The sequence below is a fragment of the Panthera onca genome, chromosome B4, assembly GCF_046562875.1.
Source record: "Panthera onca isolate mPanOnc1 chromosome B4, mPanOnc1 haplotype 2, whole genome shotgun sequence".
Lineage (NCBI taxonomy): Eukaryota > Metazoa > Chordata > Mammalia > Carnivora > Felidae > Panthera > Panthera onca.
In genome coordinates this window covers 129,753,572-129,768,402 of record NC_138345.1, presented here as the reverse complement: position 1 = coordinate 129,768,402, position 14,831 = coordinate 129,753,572, and the positions used below count along the sequence as shown (strand labels likewise).

Here is a 14,831-nt window from a genome sequence, read left to right as displayed (position 1 = left end):
TTCTTTCCTTACATGCTTAATGCTTATTTACAGAGTAGGGTCCAATTTCTCTTTGTTCTGCCTGGTCATTCAAACATTCCTATGCTACATCATTGTATTTCTTAGGGACCTGTGTGCTACTTGAATAACACTAATTTGAGTCACAAGCAGCCCTGACCCCAAATCTCATTTCTTGCCGGGTCAAAGAGTAGGCCGGAAGGTATTTTGGCAAGGCAGATATGGAGGGGAGGAGAATTCTTTTTTTTTTTTTTTTTTTAATTTTTTTTTAAATATTTATTTATTTTTGAGACAGAGAGAGACAGAGCATGAACGGGGGAGGGTCAGAGAGAGAGGGAGACACAGAATCCGAAGCAGGCTCCAGGCTCTGAGCTGTCAGCACAGAGCCCGACGCAGGGCTAGAACTCACGGACCGAGAGATCATGACCTGAGGCGAAGTCGGACGCTTAACCGACTGAGCCACCCAGGCGCCCCTGAGAATTCTTAAGATACCAGTTTAGAAGGTAAAATTTTCGGAAAGCCAACCACTGGTGTCCTTAGGTTAAAAAAAAAAAAAAAAGTCATTATTGTTCCACAGGCCACCGGGAAACATCCTGATTTTTCCACAAAGCCATAACGTTTGGTTTGAGAGTTTCAAGCCCCATCCGCTGTGGGGTATTGACAACAGGGACCCCTGACTTAGGTTGGTGCTGCCTAATTCAGGTCAAGAATAGGCTTGCAGGCATCTAGACTTCCAACTTAATGGCCCACATAGCAATATATATATTTTTTTTAAACTTAGTTTTTTTTTAAGAGGTGGGGGAAGGGTAAAGAAGAGAGGGAGACAGAGGATCTGAAGCAGGCTCCGAGTTGAGAGCAGTGCGGTGCTCAAAACTCCTGAACCGTGAGATCATAACCTGAGCTGAAGTCGGAGGCTTAACCGACTGAGCCCCCCAGGAGCCCCCCAAGTAGCTGTATTAAGAAATGTCTGGGCTTCTTTTGCCAGCTCCATAGGCCTCTAGCCAGTAGCTTACAATCACTAAACAAATTGGATGATAAATATTTACCCCTTGTTAAGCCGTCGCTATATGTTAGGCGCTGTGCTAAGTGCTTTATTTTTGTCTCATTTCATCCTTAGAACAACACTGTGACTATTATCGTCATCTTACAAAGAAGGAATATAAGGCTTAGTGAAAATAAGCAATTTGCCCAACAGAGCGGTTGCATGAAGGGGTGACTTGGGGAGCTCTGTCTGCTCGTCTTAATCTCTAGCAGCTGCACCAGTAGCCACCTCATGTAAATTTAAAAACCCACAGTAGTGATACTGATACTCTTTGATCTTGATAATGAACTTTTTTTTTTCACTCTCATTCAAAAAGTGAATAAAATGATCACAGTAATAGTAATAACAGCTAACGTTTATTGAGTGCTTACCATAGGCCAATCTGTTTGAAGTTCTACGTGTGATAACGCATTTAAGACTCACGGTAATCCCTTCAGGGAGGTGCTGTTATTATCTTAATTCTCAGATAAAGAAAGTGAGGCGTAGAGAGGCTAGGTAGCTTTTACAAGGCACCATGACTTATAAGTGGCAGAGCTAAAACTTGGCTATTTTTATTGATCTGTAATTTAGCTTAGGTTAAAAAAAAATGTGCTTGCTATGAAAACTTGGCTTCAAGGCAATTCTTTCAGTTTTTTCACCCGAGCAAGGTGCAGGCCCTAAACCCCTTCCAATAGAACTTCTTACGTCATCACTGGGCCAACATCATATGGGTAGTGAGTGGTAAAACTTGGATTCAAACTTGTGTTGGTCTGATTCCAAAGTAGGGATCTTTACCATTCAGCACTAGCCAGGTTAAACCCAAGTTCAAAGGACAAATCATAGACCCATCTGGAAATGCCCTTAGAAGTCATCTAACCAGGGTTTTTCAACCTCAGCTTATTGACGTTTGGGCTGGATAACTGTTGTGGGGACTATCCTGTTCATAGCAGGATACTGAACAACATTTCTGGCCTCTGCCCACTAGATACCAGAAACCCTTACCTCCCCCCGCCCCCCCCCCCCCCCCCCATGTAACAAACAAATATGTCTCCAGGCGTTGACAAGTGTCCTGAAAGAGGAAGGGGAAGGGGAAAAATCACCCTGTTCACCAACCACTGGTCTTAAACCATCACCTCGTTTCACAAATGATGGGGCAGGGGTCCAAAAAGATGAAGTAACTTGGTTAAGCTAGTTAGCAGAATCCAGGTCATTTCGCGAAACATCACTGTATCCCTATAATGTACACAGCATAGGTGGAACTCAGAGGAAGTAGATGCCCGCTTGGTCCTTAAAGTCTGGTAGGAGACAGAAGGTATTGCACATATATCTCTGATTGTACGACGCTGAGAAGCAATAAAGTGTCATACAGACAGCGAGGTGTAGAGAAAGAGAATAAATATGACCTGGTGTCCTGAGATCTGAATCTGCCACTTTTTACTTGTAGTACTTAACTAAGCTTCAGGTTCATCATCAGTGAAACGGAGATCATGGTATTTACTCTGCCTGTACCATCAGCTTCAAAAGGGGTCTGTGAACCCCTTGTGCAAGCTGTAAAGCTCTTACAAACATCAGGTATTATTAAGATGATCAGGAGTGTGATAATTATGATTAAAGTCTTCCAGAACTGGGGAGGGCCACGTAGTGGTGTCTTCATTCCTGGACCTTCCAACTCGAGATCCCCGTTCTTCTGCGGGAGGGGGAGCTGCCAAAGAGCCCTCTTCCACAGAGGGCCTCGTTCCTCGCCCGGAGCCAAGGCGGCCACCTGGGCGAACTCGGGTCACAGCTCCGCGAGACAAGCCCTCCCCGGCCCCTGGGCCTCTCAAGCTCCGCCCGCCCTGGATCGCGGCCCCGCCCCTAGAGCTCAGACCCCGCCCCCTCCGCGCGGGCTGGCGCTCCAGCGGCGCGGCGCCTCCAGGACAACCCCTCGCCCCGGCCGGAGATTCCCGAACTCCTCCGATCGCTTCCCGGCCTCCCTCGGACGCCCGCAGCGGAGGCGGCGGAGATTGCCGAGGGGCGCTGGCCCCGCCCCCGCCACCGCCCCCGTCCCGCCACAGCCTCCCGCGCGGGCTGGAGTCCCAGATCCCGGACCCTCCCTCCTCCTTTCTCTCCGCCCGCCTTCCCGGGGCTGCCACAGTGGCGGGTCGGAGGCTCCCGGCCAGTCAGCTCGTTCCGGTCCCGAGCCCCTCCTCTCCCCCAAACAAACAGCCCTCCCCACGCCTCGGGAGCCCGGACCGCCCCCTTCCTCCCTCGGCCCGGCGTGTGGCGAGGGGCAGTGTGAAGGAGCGAGCGCGGGCCGGCGGGCGAGCTCCGTGAGTGCGAGAGGCGGGGCGCGCGGCGGGCCGGGCCGGGGTCGCGTGTGCGCGTGGGGGCGCGAGCGAGTGCCCGTCGCGACCCGCCGGCCGCCGCGAGCGAGCGAGTGAGCGAGCCGCCGGCGAGCGACGAGCGGCCACCGCCAGCCGCCGAGGGGCGCCGGGCCCGCGCGCGCGCACGCACGCACGCACGCGGGGGCGGGGGCAGGCGCGCGCCCGCCTGTCGCGACAGTCGGGGCCGAGGCCCAGGGGGAGGTGGCCTGTCGCGGGTCGCCCGGCTCCCGGAGGCGAGGGGGGCGCGGGCGGATGGCGGAAGGCGCCCAGCCGCAGCAGCCGCCTCAGCTCGGGCCCGGCGCCGCTGCCCGGGGGATGAAGCGGGAGTCGGAGCTGGAGCTGCCGGTGCCCGGAGGGGGAGGAGACGGAGCCGAGCCCGGCCTGAGCAAGCGGCCGCGCACCGAGGAGGCGGCGGCCGACGGCGGCGGCGGGATGCAGGTGACTGCGCGGGACGGCGCCCCGTTACGGCGGGGGTGCGGCGCGGGGGGCCGCGAGGGCGGCGGGGGCGCCGGGGTGGGCAGGGGGTGGGCCTCCGGGGGGTCTTGGCTTGGAGGTGGGAGGGGGCCGGTCGGGGCCTGTTTGGGAGGCGGGGCGGGCTCCTCGGGTTGGGAGGCGAAGGGTGCAGGAGGAGCCTGGTGTGTCCCAGAGGGTCTTGATTCCTAGGGGGGTGGCGGGGGAGGGGGGCGACGCGTGAATAGGTTTTGGGGGGAAATCGAACATGGTTGAGACGGATTCCATTTCTTCAGACCCTTCCTTGGTTCCCGGGGGTGGAGTGGAGCCGGGAGATCCTGGGTCTGGTGCCCAGAGAGCCGCTGCACTGAGTGGGGGTGGGGGGCGACGGTGGGAAACCTCCCAAGGAGGAGTACCTTTTTGGCGTCTCCCGACCCACACGGGGATGGGGACGGGGAGCGGCATATAAAGAAGAGTGAAAAGGGAGAAAAGTCCTCGAGAGCCCAAAGGGGATGTGGCTTAGCTTGTGGGTTCAATCAGTTAGTTACACAAGGAGTGTGAGAAGTGCGAGGAGTTTGGTGATGGTGTGGGGACCCCGTGGCGCTCGGTCTCATTAACTTTGTGGAGCACGCTGAGGAGTCTGGAGAGAGACACAGCACGTACCCCTCTTTACGTGGCGAGGGTACCGACCGGCTCTTAATGTCCTGGGGTATAAGTGTCCTGGGGTATAGGGCTTTTGGAAGACTGGATTCTGTGTTGCGGACTCCAAGATAAGCCCGTTGATTGGGGTAGAGAACGGAAAGGCAGTGATAATGTCAGTTGACTTTGTAGTTTGAGGAAGAGCTGAAACCTTCGTACCTTTCAGGATTTGGTCTCTGTTCAGAAAATACTTGCCGTGAAATGGTGGAGCTCACCTACCAGCAGTTGTTTAGAGATCTGCCTGATTCTCTTAGAATCATAGAATGTTACAGATAGACGGGACCAGAGACATCATTTTTTTCCCCAGGGGTTCTTGGTCTGGATAGACTTGGAAGATTCTTACGCAGAACAGTTTACTTGCACTTTTTTGGTAGGAGGGGAGGCCACTACTTTTCCTCTTTGTTTTTTTCTGTCCCCCCCCCCCCCCCAGGGGATTCAAGTCTCAAAATGCTTTGACCACCTCATTTTGTAGAGGAGGAGTCAAAAGTCCAGAGAAGACTAGTGACTTGGCTAAGGCCACCCAGTTAGCTGGGTAGCAAAACTAGAGCTCGAAGCCCAGTCTTCTAATTCCTATTCCTGTGCTCTCTCCATTACACCACTCTTGGAAATCCCTGCTAAAAGACTTCCTGTGCTCTGCTCCCCGCTTTTCAAGGCTCTGCCTGACTTCCTGTGTTAGAGACCGAGCTGTATTTAAGCCTGGCGTGGCTGCTGTGTGCTTCTTAGTCTCCTTTGCAGAAGCCACTCTGTTAACTTGTGTTGATTTGGCTAAAGGCACCCTCTTGATGTTTATTTGTGAATTCTTTTGTTTCCCTGCTTTTGTTCTCCATCAGAACTCTGTCAGGCAGAGGAATTGGGAGAAGTAAAAAGCCCAGGGCCTTGGAAAAAGTAGCGAGGAGTAGGAAGAGACTTCAGCTGAGGTGGGGGTTGACGTTGGCTGACCCGAGAGAGATGACTGGGTGTGGGTGCTGGTGAGCAGGGTCAGCTTGGTGGGTGCACGTATCTGTGTGTGTCTGTGTTCATTCATTGCTTCTGTCAGTCGCCGTCAGCAGTGAGACTCCCTCCCCTCCCTTTCCTCTCCTCCCCTCCTGGGGCTAATTATTTGCTGGTTGCCTTCAAATTGGCTAAGGATAGTAGTATTTGGAAATGGAGCAGTGCAGGGACTTTGGAGTGTGCAGAGGAAGGAGGGGATTAGGCCCTTTGGGTGCAAAATGGGCAACTTAGAACCATCCCACAGAGAATCTTTTTTTCACTCTGCGTGTTTGTGGATCTTTATTTATTTTTCACATCATGCATTCTCATTGCTGTAGTTCTGACACACCGGGTCACGCAGGTAGTCACATCTTCATTGATTTAGCCCCCTGCCTTCAACGAGCTGTATGCTTCTGGGAAAAGCCCTTCTTTGGGGACCTGTTTCCTTAGTTGTAAAATTTAGGGTTTGTACAGGATGATTTCTAAATTATCTTCTAAGAAACATATCAGGTTCCCTGACCTTAAGGTACTTGGTGCTTCCATCTGGGTGGAGAGACAAAATAGGTGAAAAATTACGACAGAGAGAAAGAGAAAATGTGTGTGTGTGTGGTTTTGTGTGTGTGTAAGTCCCAGAGGAACAGGAGCAGAGATACCACAGGGTGGATGCATGATGTCACAAGTCATTGCATAATTTAGAGCCACAATACGCAGAGGATTTGTGCCACTGGGTCCAGAAGAAGGAGATGGTCATTCCTGCTGAAATGGTCAAGGAGGGCTTTATGGGAGGGTTGAAATCTGAGGCATAATCTGAGTAAAGGAGAAAAAAATGTTCATGAAAAGATAAAATTTAACCCTCGGTGACCTACAGCTCTGGTACTTTGCTATATCATTCTGATAATAATGGTAGGGTATTTAATATTCATTTAACTAATGTTTATTGAACAGCTGCTATGTGCCAGCCTCTGTTTTAGAGCCTAGGAGACATGGCAATAAAGAAAACAGACTCCGCTCTCATGAAACTAATAATCTGATGGAAAGAGACAGTAAAGAAATCAGCAACTGTTATTAGGGGGTGGTAAGTGCCAGGAAGAAACTTAAAGCAAGGAGAGGGCTAGAGAGTGAAGAAGATGGTCAGGGAAGACGTCTGATAGGCGATCCTAGGGTGAAGTGAAGTGAGAGGAATGGACCATTCAGGTATTTGAGGGAAAGGGGTTCAGGTAGAGGAACCGGGGGTGCAGAGGCATTGAGAAAGAGGTGCACTTGACGTGTGTGAGAACAAGAGGCCAGTGTAGCTGGAGCAAAGGGAGCAGGGGGAGACAGCCTTAGGAGATGATCGCGGCTGTGTAGAAATGCCTTGTAGGCCCTATGTAATATGCACTTAAAAAAAATCTAGAGTAGCCAGTCTTTTTAGCATACTAGTATATGGGTTAAAGCACATTTTTTTTTTTGAAATTTATTTACTTTTAGTATTTATTTATTTTTGAGAGAGAGGGAGAGAGAGAGGCAAGGGCAGAGAGAGAGAGAGGTGGGGACAGGATCCAGAGCAGGCTCCACACTGACAGCAGAGAGCCCCCACGTAGGGCTTGAACTCACAAACCGTGCAGTCATGACCTGAGCTGAAGTCAGATGCTCAACCAACTGAGCCATCCAGGTGCCCCACATTTTTTTTTTTTTTTTTTTAATCTTTACTTATTTTTGAGAGAGAGGCAGTGTGAGCAGGGGAGGAACAGAGAGAGAGGGAGACACAGAATCCGAAGCAGGCTCCAGGCTCTGAGCTGTCAGCACAGAGCCTGACGCGGGGCTTGAACTCACGAACTGCGAGATCATGACCTGAGCTGAAGTTGGCCGCTTAACCGACTGAGCCACCCAGGCGCCCCTTTTTTTCTTAAATCTTAACAAGTGGAGTTTTCTTGAGGTCATAGGTCCTTCTAGGAAGCCTTCCCTGACAACTGAGGTCACACCAGACTCTCGTCTTGCCTTCTGTTATTTTGGTGCTTAATTTTGCATCACCTTATGTTGTTCCTTGTCTTATTCTTGTTCTCCTAGTGAGACTGTGAGCTTCTAGAAGACAGGAACTATATTTTTTTGTTCTACCCTTTATAATATGTAACAGTTTTGGGTACATCGTAAGTGCTTAATGCCTGTGAAGTTAAAGTTTACTTTTTACAGAGGATTAAGGGATGGAAAAGATCATGAAATTGAGAGTTCTTTTATGAAATTCCTCAATCTTCTGAGTGTCCAAGAATTAACCTTTTTTTTTTACAGAAAGAAATCGTTTACTGGGGTTAATGTCCCAAGACTGCTTTACTGAGAGGAACTACACCTCAGAGCTGTAGATTCCGAAGCTGAACCCTGTTGAGTTACTGCCAGTAAGCTTTTGGAGTAAATCATTTCCTTCCCAAAGTGGAGCATAGAGGACATGAGGGAGTCTGTGGTGCTTATGTTATAATCCTTAGGCTAAGAAGGAACCATGGCGGGGAGAGGAAGGATGGTACTTTTCAAGGTCAGTTTCCAGAAGCTTAACGTGGACCGAAGAGGAGTGAGCACAGCTCTGGAAACAGTACAGAAGTAGAGAAGCTTGGGCGGGCGAGGAGGGAAGAGAACATTTCAACCTGAAAATTGAAATATGGTTTGAGAAATGTAGCTGGTTGTTAAAGAGGGTGATGGAAATACCGTACCCTCGCCTGGTGGAAAGTTAAAATGCGTTACATGTATAGGTATGGGAGGTTCATTTCACTGTAAGCCAAGTCTGCTGTGTGTGAAACTTGGGCTTTATGAAACATGCTAGGGAAAGAATTCTTTCGGTCAGCTCTTGTGGTGAATATAAATGATTTGATGAACAAAGATTCAGTTTTTGTGCAACTTTATAGGAACTTAGCTGCTGTATAAAAAAGGCAAGGTGCACCCTAATTATTACTTACAACTTTTAGCAAAATTCTTTATAGCAGTGAAATGTTGGTATGTGATTATTATACGGCCAGCTAACTGCTTCTGACCATCAAGTCATAAATCCGGGTTAGTTAAGTGGGTTCAGCAGTTGTTCACGTTAGTGGTTGATTCTGGAAGTAGGAAAACTTTCTTCCTGGACTTAGGGCCAGGGTTCCCGCTAGCCTGTGATCGCTACGTGTATGCTGTATTTCTTATAAGAGTTGATCTTCCCGTTTTCTTGTTCCTGGGTTTCTTTCCTCCTAGGTGGGTGTCTCTTTGGTCTCTTGTTTGGCTGTTTGGTGCTGATGCTGACCACGGTGCTACCATCGGAGTAGAGCTATAAAAATAATGTGCTTTCTTTCCAAGTAATTTCATGAACGATGTCTCACAAAAATTACCGAATTTTTCGTATCTATTTGTCTTAGTCTCCTCGAGCACTGTAACAAAATACCAGAGGCTGGATGGCTTGAACAGAAGTTTATTTCTCACAGTTCTGGAGGCTAGAAGTCCAAGATCAAGGTGCTGGCACCTTTTTGGTGTCTGCTGAGGGGCTCTCTTCCTGGCTTCTCGCTGTGCTCACATGGCCTTTTCTGGGTGTATGCTCCTGGAGAGAGAGAGAGAGACCTATCTCTGTCTTCTTACCAGGGTACTAATCCCATCATCGGAGTCCCGCCCTTATGACCTAAACTAAACCTAATCACTTCCCAAAGGCCCCACCTCCAAATACCACCACAACTGTGTGGGCTAGGGCTTTAACATACTAATTTTGGGGGTGGGGAACACAGACAATCAGCCGATAATACTACCAGAGCTGCAACTATTGATGGAGAAACTGAGGCACAGTCACTTTAAAAATTAGTGATTTTTGGGGCGCCGGGGTGGCTCAGTCGGTTGAGCATCCCACTTCGGCTCAGGTCATGATCTCGCGGTTTGTGAGATCAAGCCCCGCGTCAGGCTCTGTGCCGACAGCTCGGAGCCTGGAGCCTCTTCAGATTCTGTCTTTCTCTCTCTCTCTGCCCCTCCCCCGCTCACACTCTGTCTCTCAAAAATAAATAAACATTAATAAAAAAATTAAAAAAAATAAAAGTTAGTAATTTTTTTCAAGCCTCACAAGGAAGCCTGTGACTGTAAAACTCGAAAGGTCTTTGAGAAGGAGAAAGATCTGAATTCAAAGTAGGACTGTTCTTTAGGGTGACTCACGGGATTAGCCTGAGTTGAATTTGTGTCCCACCTCCCTCCCATCTTCCAGCCACCTTGTCATTTTTTTCCTCTCGCACACTGACATGTGAACACAACAGAAGCTAACTAGAGATTTAACTTTCATTTTGGTATAAAACAGACTGGTGCAGACAGGCCTCAAGATAACAGGATTGGGGAGAAAGACACTACACTACTTCGTGTAAACAAGAATGTTGCCAGCGTGGCTCCAGTTTGACACCTCTCAGGCCGTCAGTTTGATGCCAGGCTTTCATAATTTGTAGAAACAGTAAAGGCAGTCATTTTGGTGAATGGCTTTGCTTGAATTTTTGTTGATATATGCATTTGTAGAGCATAGTAAACGCCTTTATTCTGGTGCCTGTGTGCACTTCCCTCAAAGACCGGAGGGAAGAGCATTGGGGATGATGGGAAGGAAATGGCAGTAATTGGATGAACAAACAGATGGAGGAGGGACGGCGAGTGCATTTGGTGTTTTAGGTGGCCCCGAGGAGTATTGAATTTCTTATTCTTCTCCCCTACAGCCCCAATACAAGCAGGCAGCTTACATGGCTAAGGTTTCATTATCTAATCCATCGCAGATCAGCTTGAATAAACCCATTGGCTGGCGCTGATCTAGTTAGGAGGGCAGTGCAAAGCTGCTTGAGCCAGGATTGGGGCAAATCGGATCAGAACAGCCATGTGAATCTTGGACATATTTCTTTAATTTGGGTGGGTAAAGTAGTTTGGGAAATACTTGAGAGAGAGAGAGAGAGAGAGAGAGGGAGAGTGAGCGCGCATGCACGAGTGAGCAATCAGCCATGAGTTTTTTTTCAGATATTGTAGGGACTCTGAGGGGCAAGTGTACGGACGATTTGATCTATTTCTCTGGAGTGTAGGCAGGTTGCTTTGATTTTTTTGAGTCTGAACATTTTTGGGTCACTAATGCTCAGTAGTAATCTTTTGTAGCAGCATTTGGAGGTTCCAGTTGCGATCACTTAATTATGACTACTCTGAGTGAACCCTTAATCCGAGACTGTACGATATGGGTCCTCGCTCAGTTTAAAAGGGGAGATACCGTGGCTATCGCTATTGTGATGACCAACCTTAATGTCTATAATTATGTTTGTTATCCATGTATACTTGAAGTATGGGGTAGTGAAAGAAACACGATTTAGAATTTCTCATTTTGGGTTTGACTCCTGGCTTTTCCACTTAGCAGATGAATGACCTTTGGCAAGATGTTTAGTGTCTGAGCTCCTGATTACACATCTGTGACCTGGGAAAATTAATACATACTCTAATGAGCGGCAGTAATGAGTAACTGAGATGATTTAGAGTGTCTATCATGGAGCCCAGCAGTAACTGTTTATTCCCTGCCTCCCTCATAGCCCGCTGCACGACACTCCTTGAGTTCCTGCTTAGTGCTTGATCAGCATGGAGTGGTTAATGCGTTTCCGATTGATTAAGTGTCAGAGTTGGGGACTACTAGAGATGAGCAGTGTGTTAAACTGAATTGCTTGTCATGTGGGTGGAGGACGTGAATGGGCCTGGTTGGTTACCACGGGCTCTCTGGTCAGAGGAGAAGGAGACATTTGCTTCTTTGCTAAGCACTAAAAGGGCTACTGAGGTATCACACTGCCTGCATTGAGCAGCGGACGTATCATGGAACCTGTGAGGTCCCGACTGGGAATGTGCGTGACAGATATGCTGGCCGTTTGGGTGGTGAAAATATCGTTTGTGTTTCCAGTGTTGTAAGGTTTGCTGGTCAGATATGTGACCTCAAATAGATGGTGCTTTTTGTTCTTATTCTGGTTTGTGGAAATTGAGATGGAAAGCCTTTGTCTCTTGTGGTCTCTCTCTGGTCTCTTCAAGCCTGCCCTGCAGACTAGGAAGAGTCATCCACCTAAAAGAGCTGAACGACACTTGATGGTTTGTCTTTGTCTTCCGGATAGAGTCCGGTCTCTCATTTGGCCTCCTCCTGGCCTGACTTGTGCTGGTCTTTGTAAACTCATCTCATTTTTACAGTCTACCTCTTGAGTCCTGTTAGGGGGCTTATAGTTTCCTGAGTGCCATGCGGGCTCCTTCGTTCTTCTGTGCTTTTGTTTCCGGTTTTCCCGGCTGAAATTCCTGCCTCAACATCTCTCTCTCATCTGTAAGGCTCAGTCTTCAAGAATCAGCTGGGCTGTGGACTCCCCCTGGATGCTTTTTGTGTCTGCTCCCATCCCTCCCACATTCCTGCTGGTTTCTAAAACACTGTGTCCATAGCTGTGTGTGAGGATTTTTTTGCTTTACCATTTGTTTAAATGTCTGCTCCTGCACCCCTTCCCAGACTGTGAGACCAGGGGATCCTTTGGGATCCCTAGGATTTAGCGCTGGGCCTGGGCCCCAGTAGTCAAGAAACTGTGGTTCTTGGTGAATTGAGCCTTGTCTCTCTGCTCCTCAGCGGGGCCTGCAGATGGCTTTAATTGTTTCTCCAGATTTTCCCTGGGGGGCCTGGCCCTCGGTCTGCTTTCCTGATCCTGTGAAGACTGGGTGTTGTGGGATTTGTGAATGGTACCTGATCTTTCCATTGATATCGGGGTTAAAGGTGAGAAAGGGGTCTTTGAAAACAGAAGCTGGGGTGGAATTTAACTGTTGAATGTGTTGGGTGGGCATGGCAACCAAATGTTTAGTTTCCTGTGCTCAGATATTAATTGAGTGCACGTGTGTATGTGTAAAAAGCGCCTTTGTGATGGTGTGGTGAACGAAAAGAGAGGAACCGCACAAGCAAGGGGCAATTAGAGCTAACCTGTTCCAGTTCATTGGAGCAGTCTGTTGATCTGCCTTTTACAGTGCTGCCGAGAGATTCTGGAGTGTTGCAGTTCGCGGATATTACCACCATTTGGGACTAAGCCCATTTGATCAACTTTCCCTTCTCAACCAATGAATTTCATGAGCTGTTACAGCTTCTTTTGTGGATACGGGAAAAATACCAAGCTGAGACACCTCACAGAACACATGCTGTTTTTTCAGATCACGCACTGGATATGCTTGCAAATGAGGAAGCTTGATACAGTTCTTTTAAACCGCAGCCTTGGAAATAGATTCATAGATGTATTTTACAGGAATCCTCTCTCCTTGGCCCTTGTTCTCCCCACCTCCTTGCCTCTCGGCTAATGATTTGTGCTCCTATATAATCCTCATCTTTTTTCCAGCCTCGAGACTTCCCTTACTAGTTTAGTTGGGGCCCCTTTAAAGGCGATTGGGTATATATACTTTGTAGTGCCTCTGGCTTCTGGATTCTGCTTCAATAAAGCAGATTCTAGGAAGGGAATGAGAGAGAGAGAGCAGCCAGTAATATCACTTGCTTCTGACGTGTCCTGTACATACGTGGCATCTAGAAATTTTCAGCTGAGGATTCAAGGCACAGGACACATGGTAAATACCACTTCTGAAGCAGATGACAATTTTGAGTTGCCAAATGATAATGGTTGAGTAACTGCTTAAAAACCTATTTTCCCAAGGGTGGAAATGGCCTTTGAAGTTTGGGTTTCCACAAGGGTGTGTTCAACCATAATACTTGGGGGTTTTTTTGGGACCTGAGTCCTCAGATAATACCTTGGTATGTGGGATTTTTCCCATGTGAAGGCTGGCTCCTTGGTTTCTCCTTTGCTGAGGAAAAGAGATTTTGCACTGAGTATTGGATGTTTTATTCCAGGCATGTGGTTTCTGAGGAGGCATACTGTTTATTTTTCTTTTTTGGCTGAATCAATTTTCTTGAATCTTAATTTTTTTTTTATTTAAAAAAATTTTTTTAAACATTTATTCTTGAGAGACAGAGAGAGAGAGACAGAGCGTGAGTGGAGGAGGGGCAGAGAGAGAAGGAGACACAGAGTCTGAAGCAGGCTCTAGGCTCTGAGCTGTCAGCACAGAGCCGGATGCAGGGCTCGAACCCACAAACTGTGAGATCATGACTGGAACTGTAGTCGGACGCTTATCCAACTGAGCCACCCAGGCGCCCCAGATAAGTTTATGTATTGTTTTTTTGAGAGAGAATGCATGCGTGGGAGGGGCAGAGAGAGAGAGAGAGAGAAAGAGAGAAAGAGAGAAAGAGAGATTGAGAGAGGAGACAGAATCCCAAGCAGGCTCTGCATTGCTAGTGTGGAGCCCGTTGCTGGCCTCAAACTCCTGAGCCGTGAGATCGTGACCCGAGCCGAAATCAAGAGTCGGACATTCAAGTGACCGAGCCACCCAGGCGCCCCTGTGGGATCATCATTGTAAATGTCACAGCAAAGCATGATTTATCACGAAGGATGGGCAGGGGGACTCTCGCAGTGATGGGGCTTTGTGTGGGCAGGGCAGACACGGTACCGGTCCAATTAGAGGAACCGCAGACCTGGTCTGGGGGCAGTGTGGGGGCTGGAATATGGGCTGTGGCTCCTGCTTCAGTTGGAACACTTTTGGAACAGAGACTCATGGGAAGTTCTTCCATTTGCTGTAGTTTGAGCAGCTTTTTCCTCTGCACATTGGCAGCTGTTTGGAGGAGGGGGCGTTAATTGCTGTCCGCCAGAATGATTTCCAAAACAGACCTATATAGATTTCATGTAGGGATTTATTTCAGGGGTAGGTGGTTTGTCCTGAGTCAGGAGGACTTTGGTTCCATTTTCCTGGAAGTTGGTGGGCTTCCATGAGCCTGCTCTATTTATCTTGGACCGTTAGGCGAGTAGAAAAGCAGCTGCATAGTTAGCCCTTGTGTGGAGCTTAGTTTCATAGGTCATTCTCTCTTGGGGATTTTTATACGGTCACATTTACAGCCTGAAGTTTTCTTTTCCTTTTCTTCCCTTCTGCAGCTCAGTGCTCTGCAGAAATTCTGAGGAGGGTGGATAATAATTTTGGGTAAAAAGCAAGAATTGTTTAGCTTCCTCCCTTCTTTTGGTTTCTTTACTAGCCCCCCCTCCTGCCGCCCATCCTTTGCAAAAGAGTCTGCAAATGAGGTCGCTTATCCCTTAATCGGACTGTCTTGTCCCCTAACACTCTGAATATGTGGCTTTGACAGCTTTCACCTGCTATTTCTTGGTTTCCAGGGGATGGGATAGTAGGATTGTGTGATTTCAAAGCAAAAACTGGCAAAATTGGAAGATGTTTTGTGGTGGCTCCCAGCATCCACAAAGCGTAACTCATTGGTTTGCACCTCATACAAACTCGCAGGAGTACCGTCACCGTCAATA

At 48.5% G+C, this 14,831-nt stretch overlaps 1 protein-coding gene across 17 annotated transcripts in view; it reads left to right on the top strand.

Moving 5' to 3' along the window:
- Nucleotides 1-3,522: 3,522 nt before the first annotated feature.
- RBFOX2 (RNA binding fox-1 homolog 2) overlaps nucleotides 3,523-14,831 on the top strand; it is a 286,269-nt gene continuing 274,960 nt past the window's right edge. For all 17 annotated transcript variants that reach the window (XM_081796248.1, XM_081796234.1, XM_060656475.3 and 14 more), the window contains exon 1: nucleotides 3,523-3,819. In XM_081796248.1, the coding sequence (XP_081652374.1) occupies nucleotides 3,634-3,819 (186 nt within the window). In that variant the 5' untranslated portion in view covers nucleotides 3,523-3,633. The remainder of the gene's footprint in view (nucleotides 3,820-14,831) is intronic.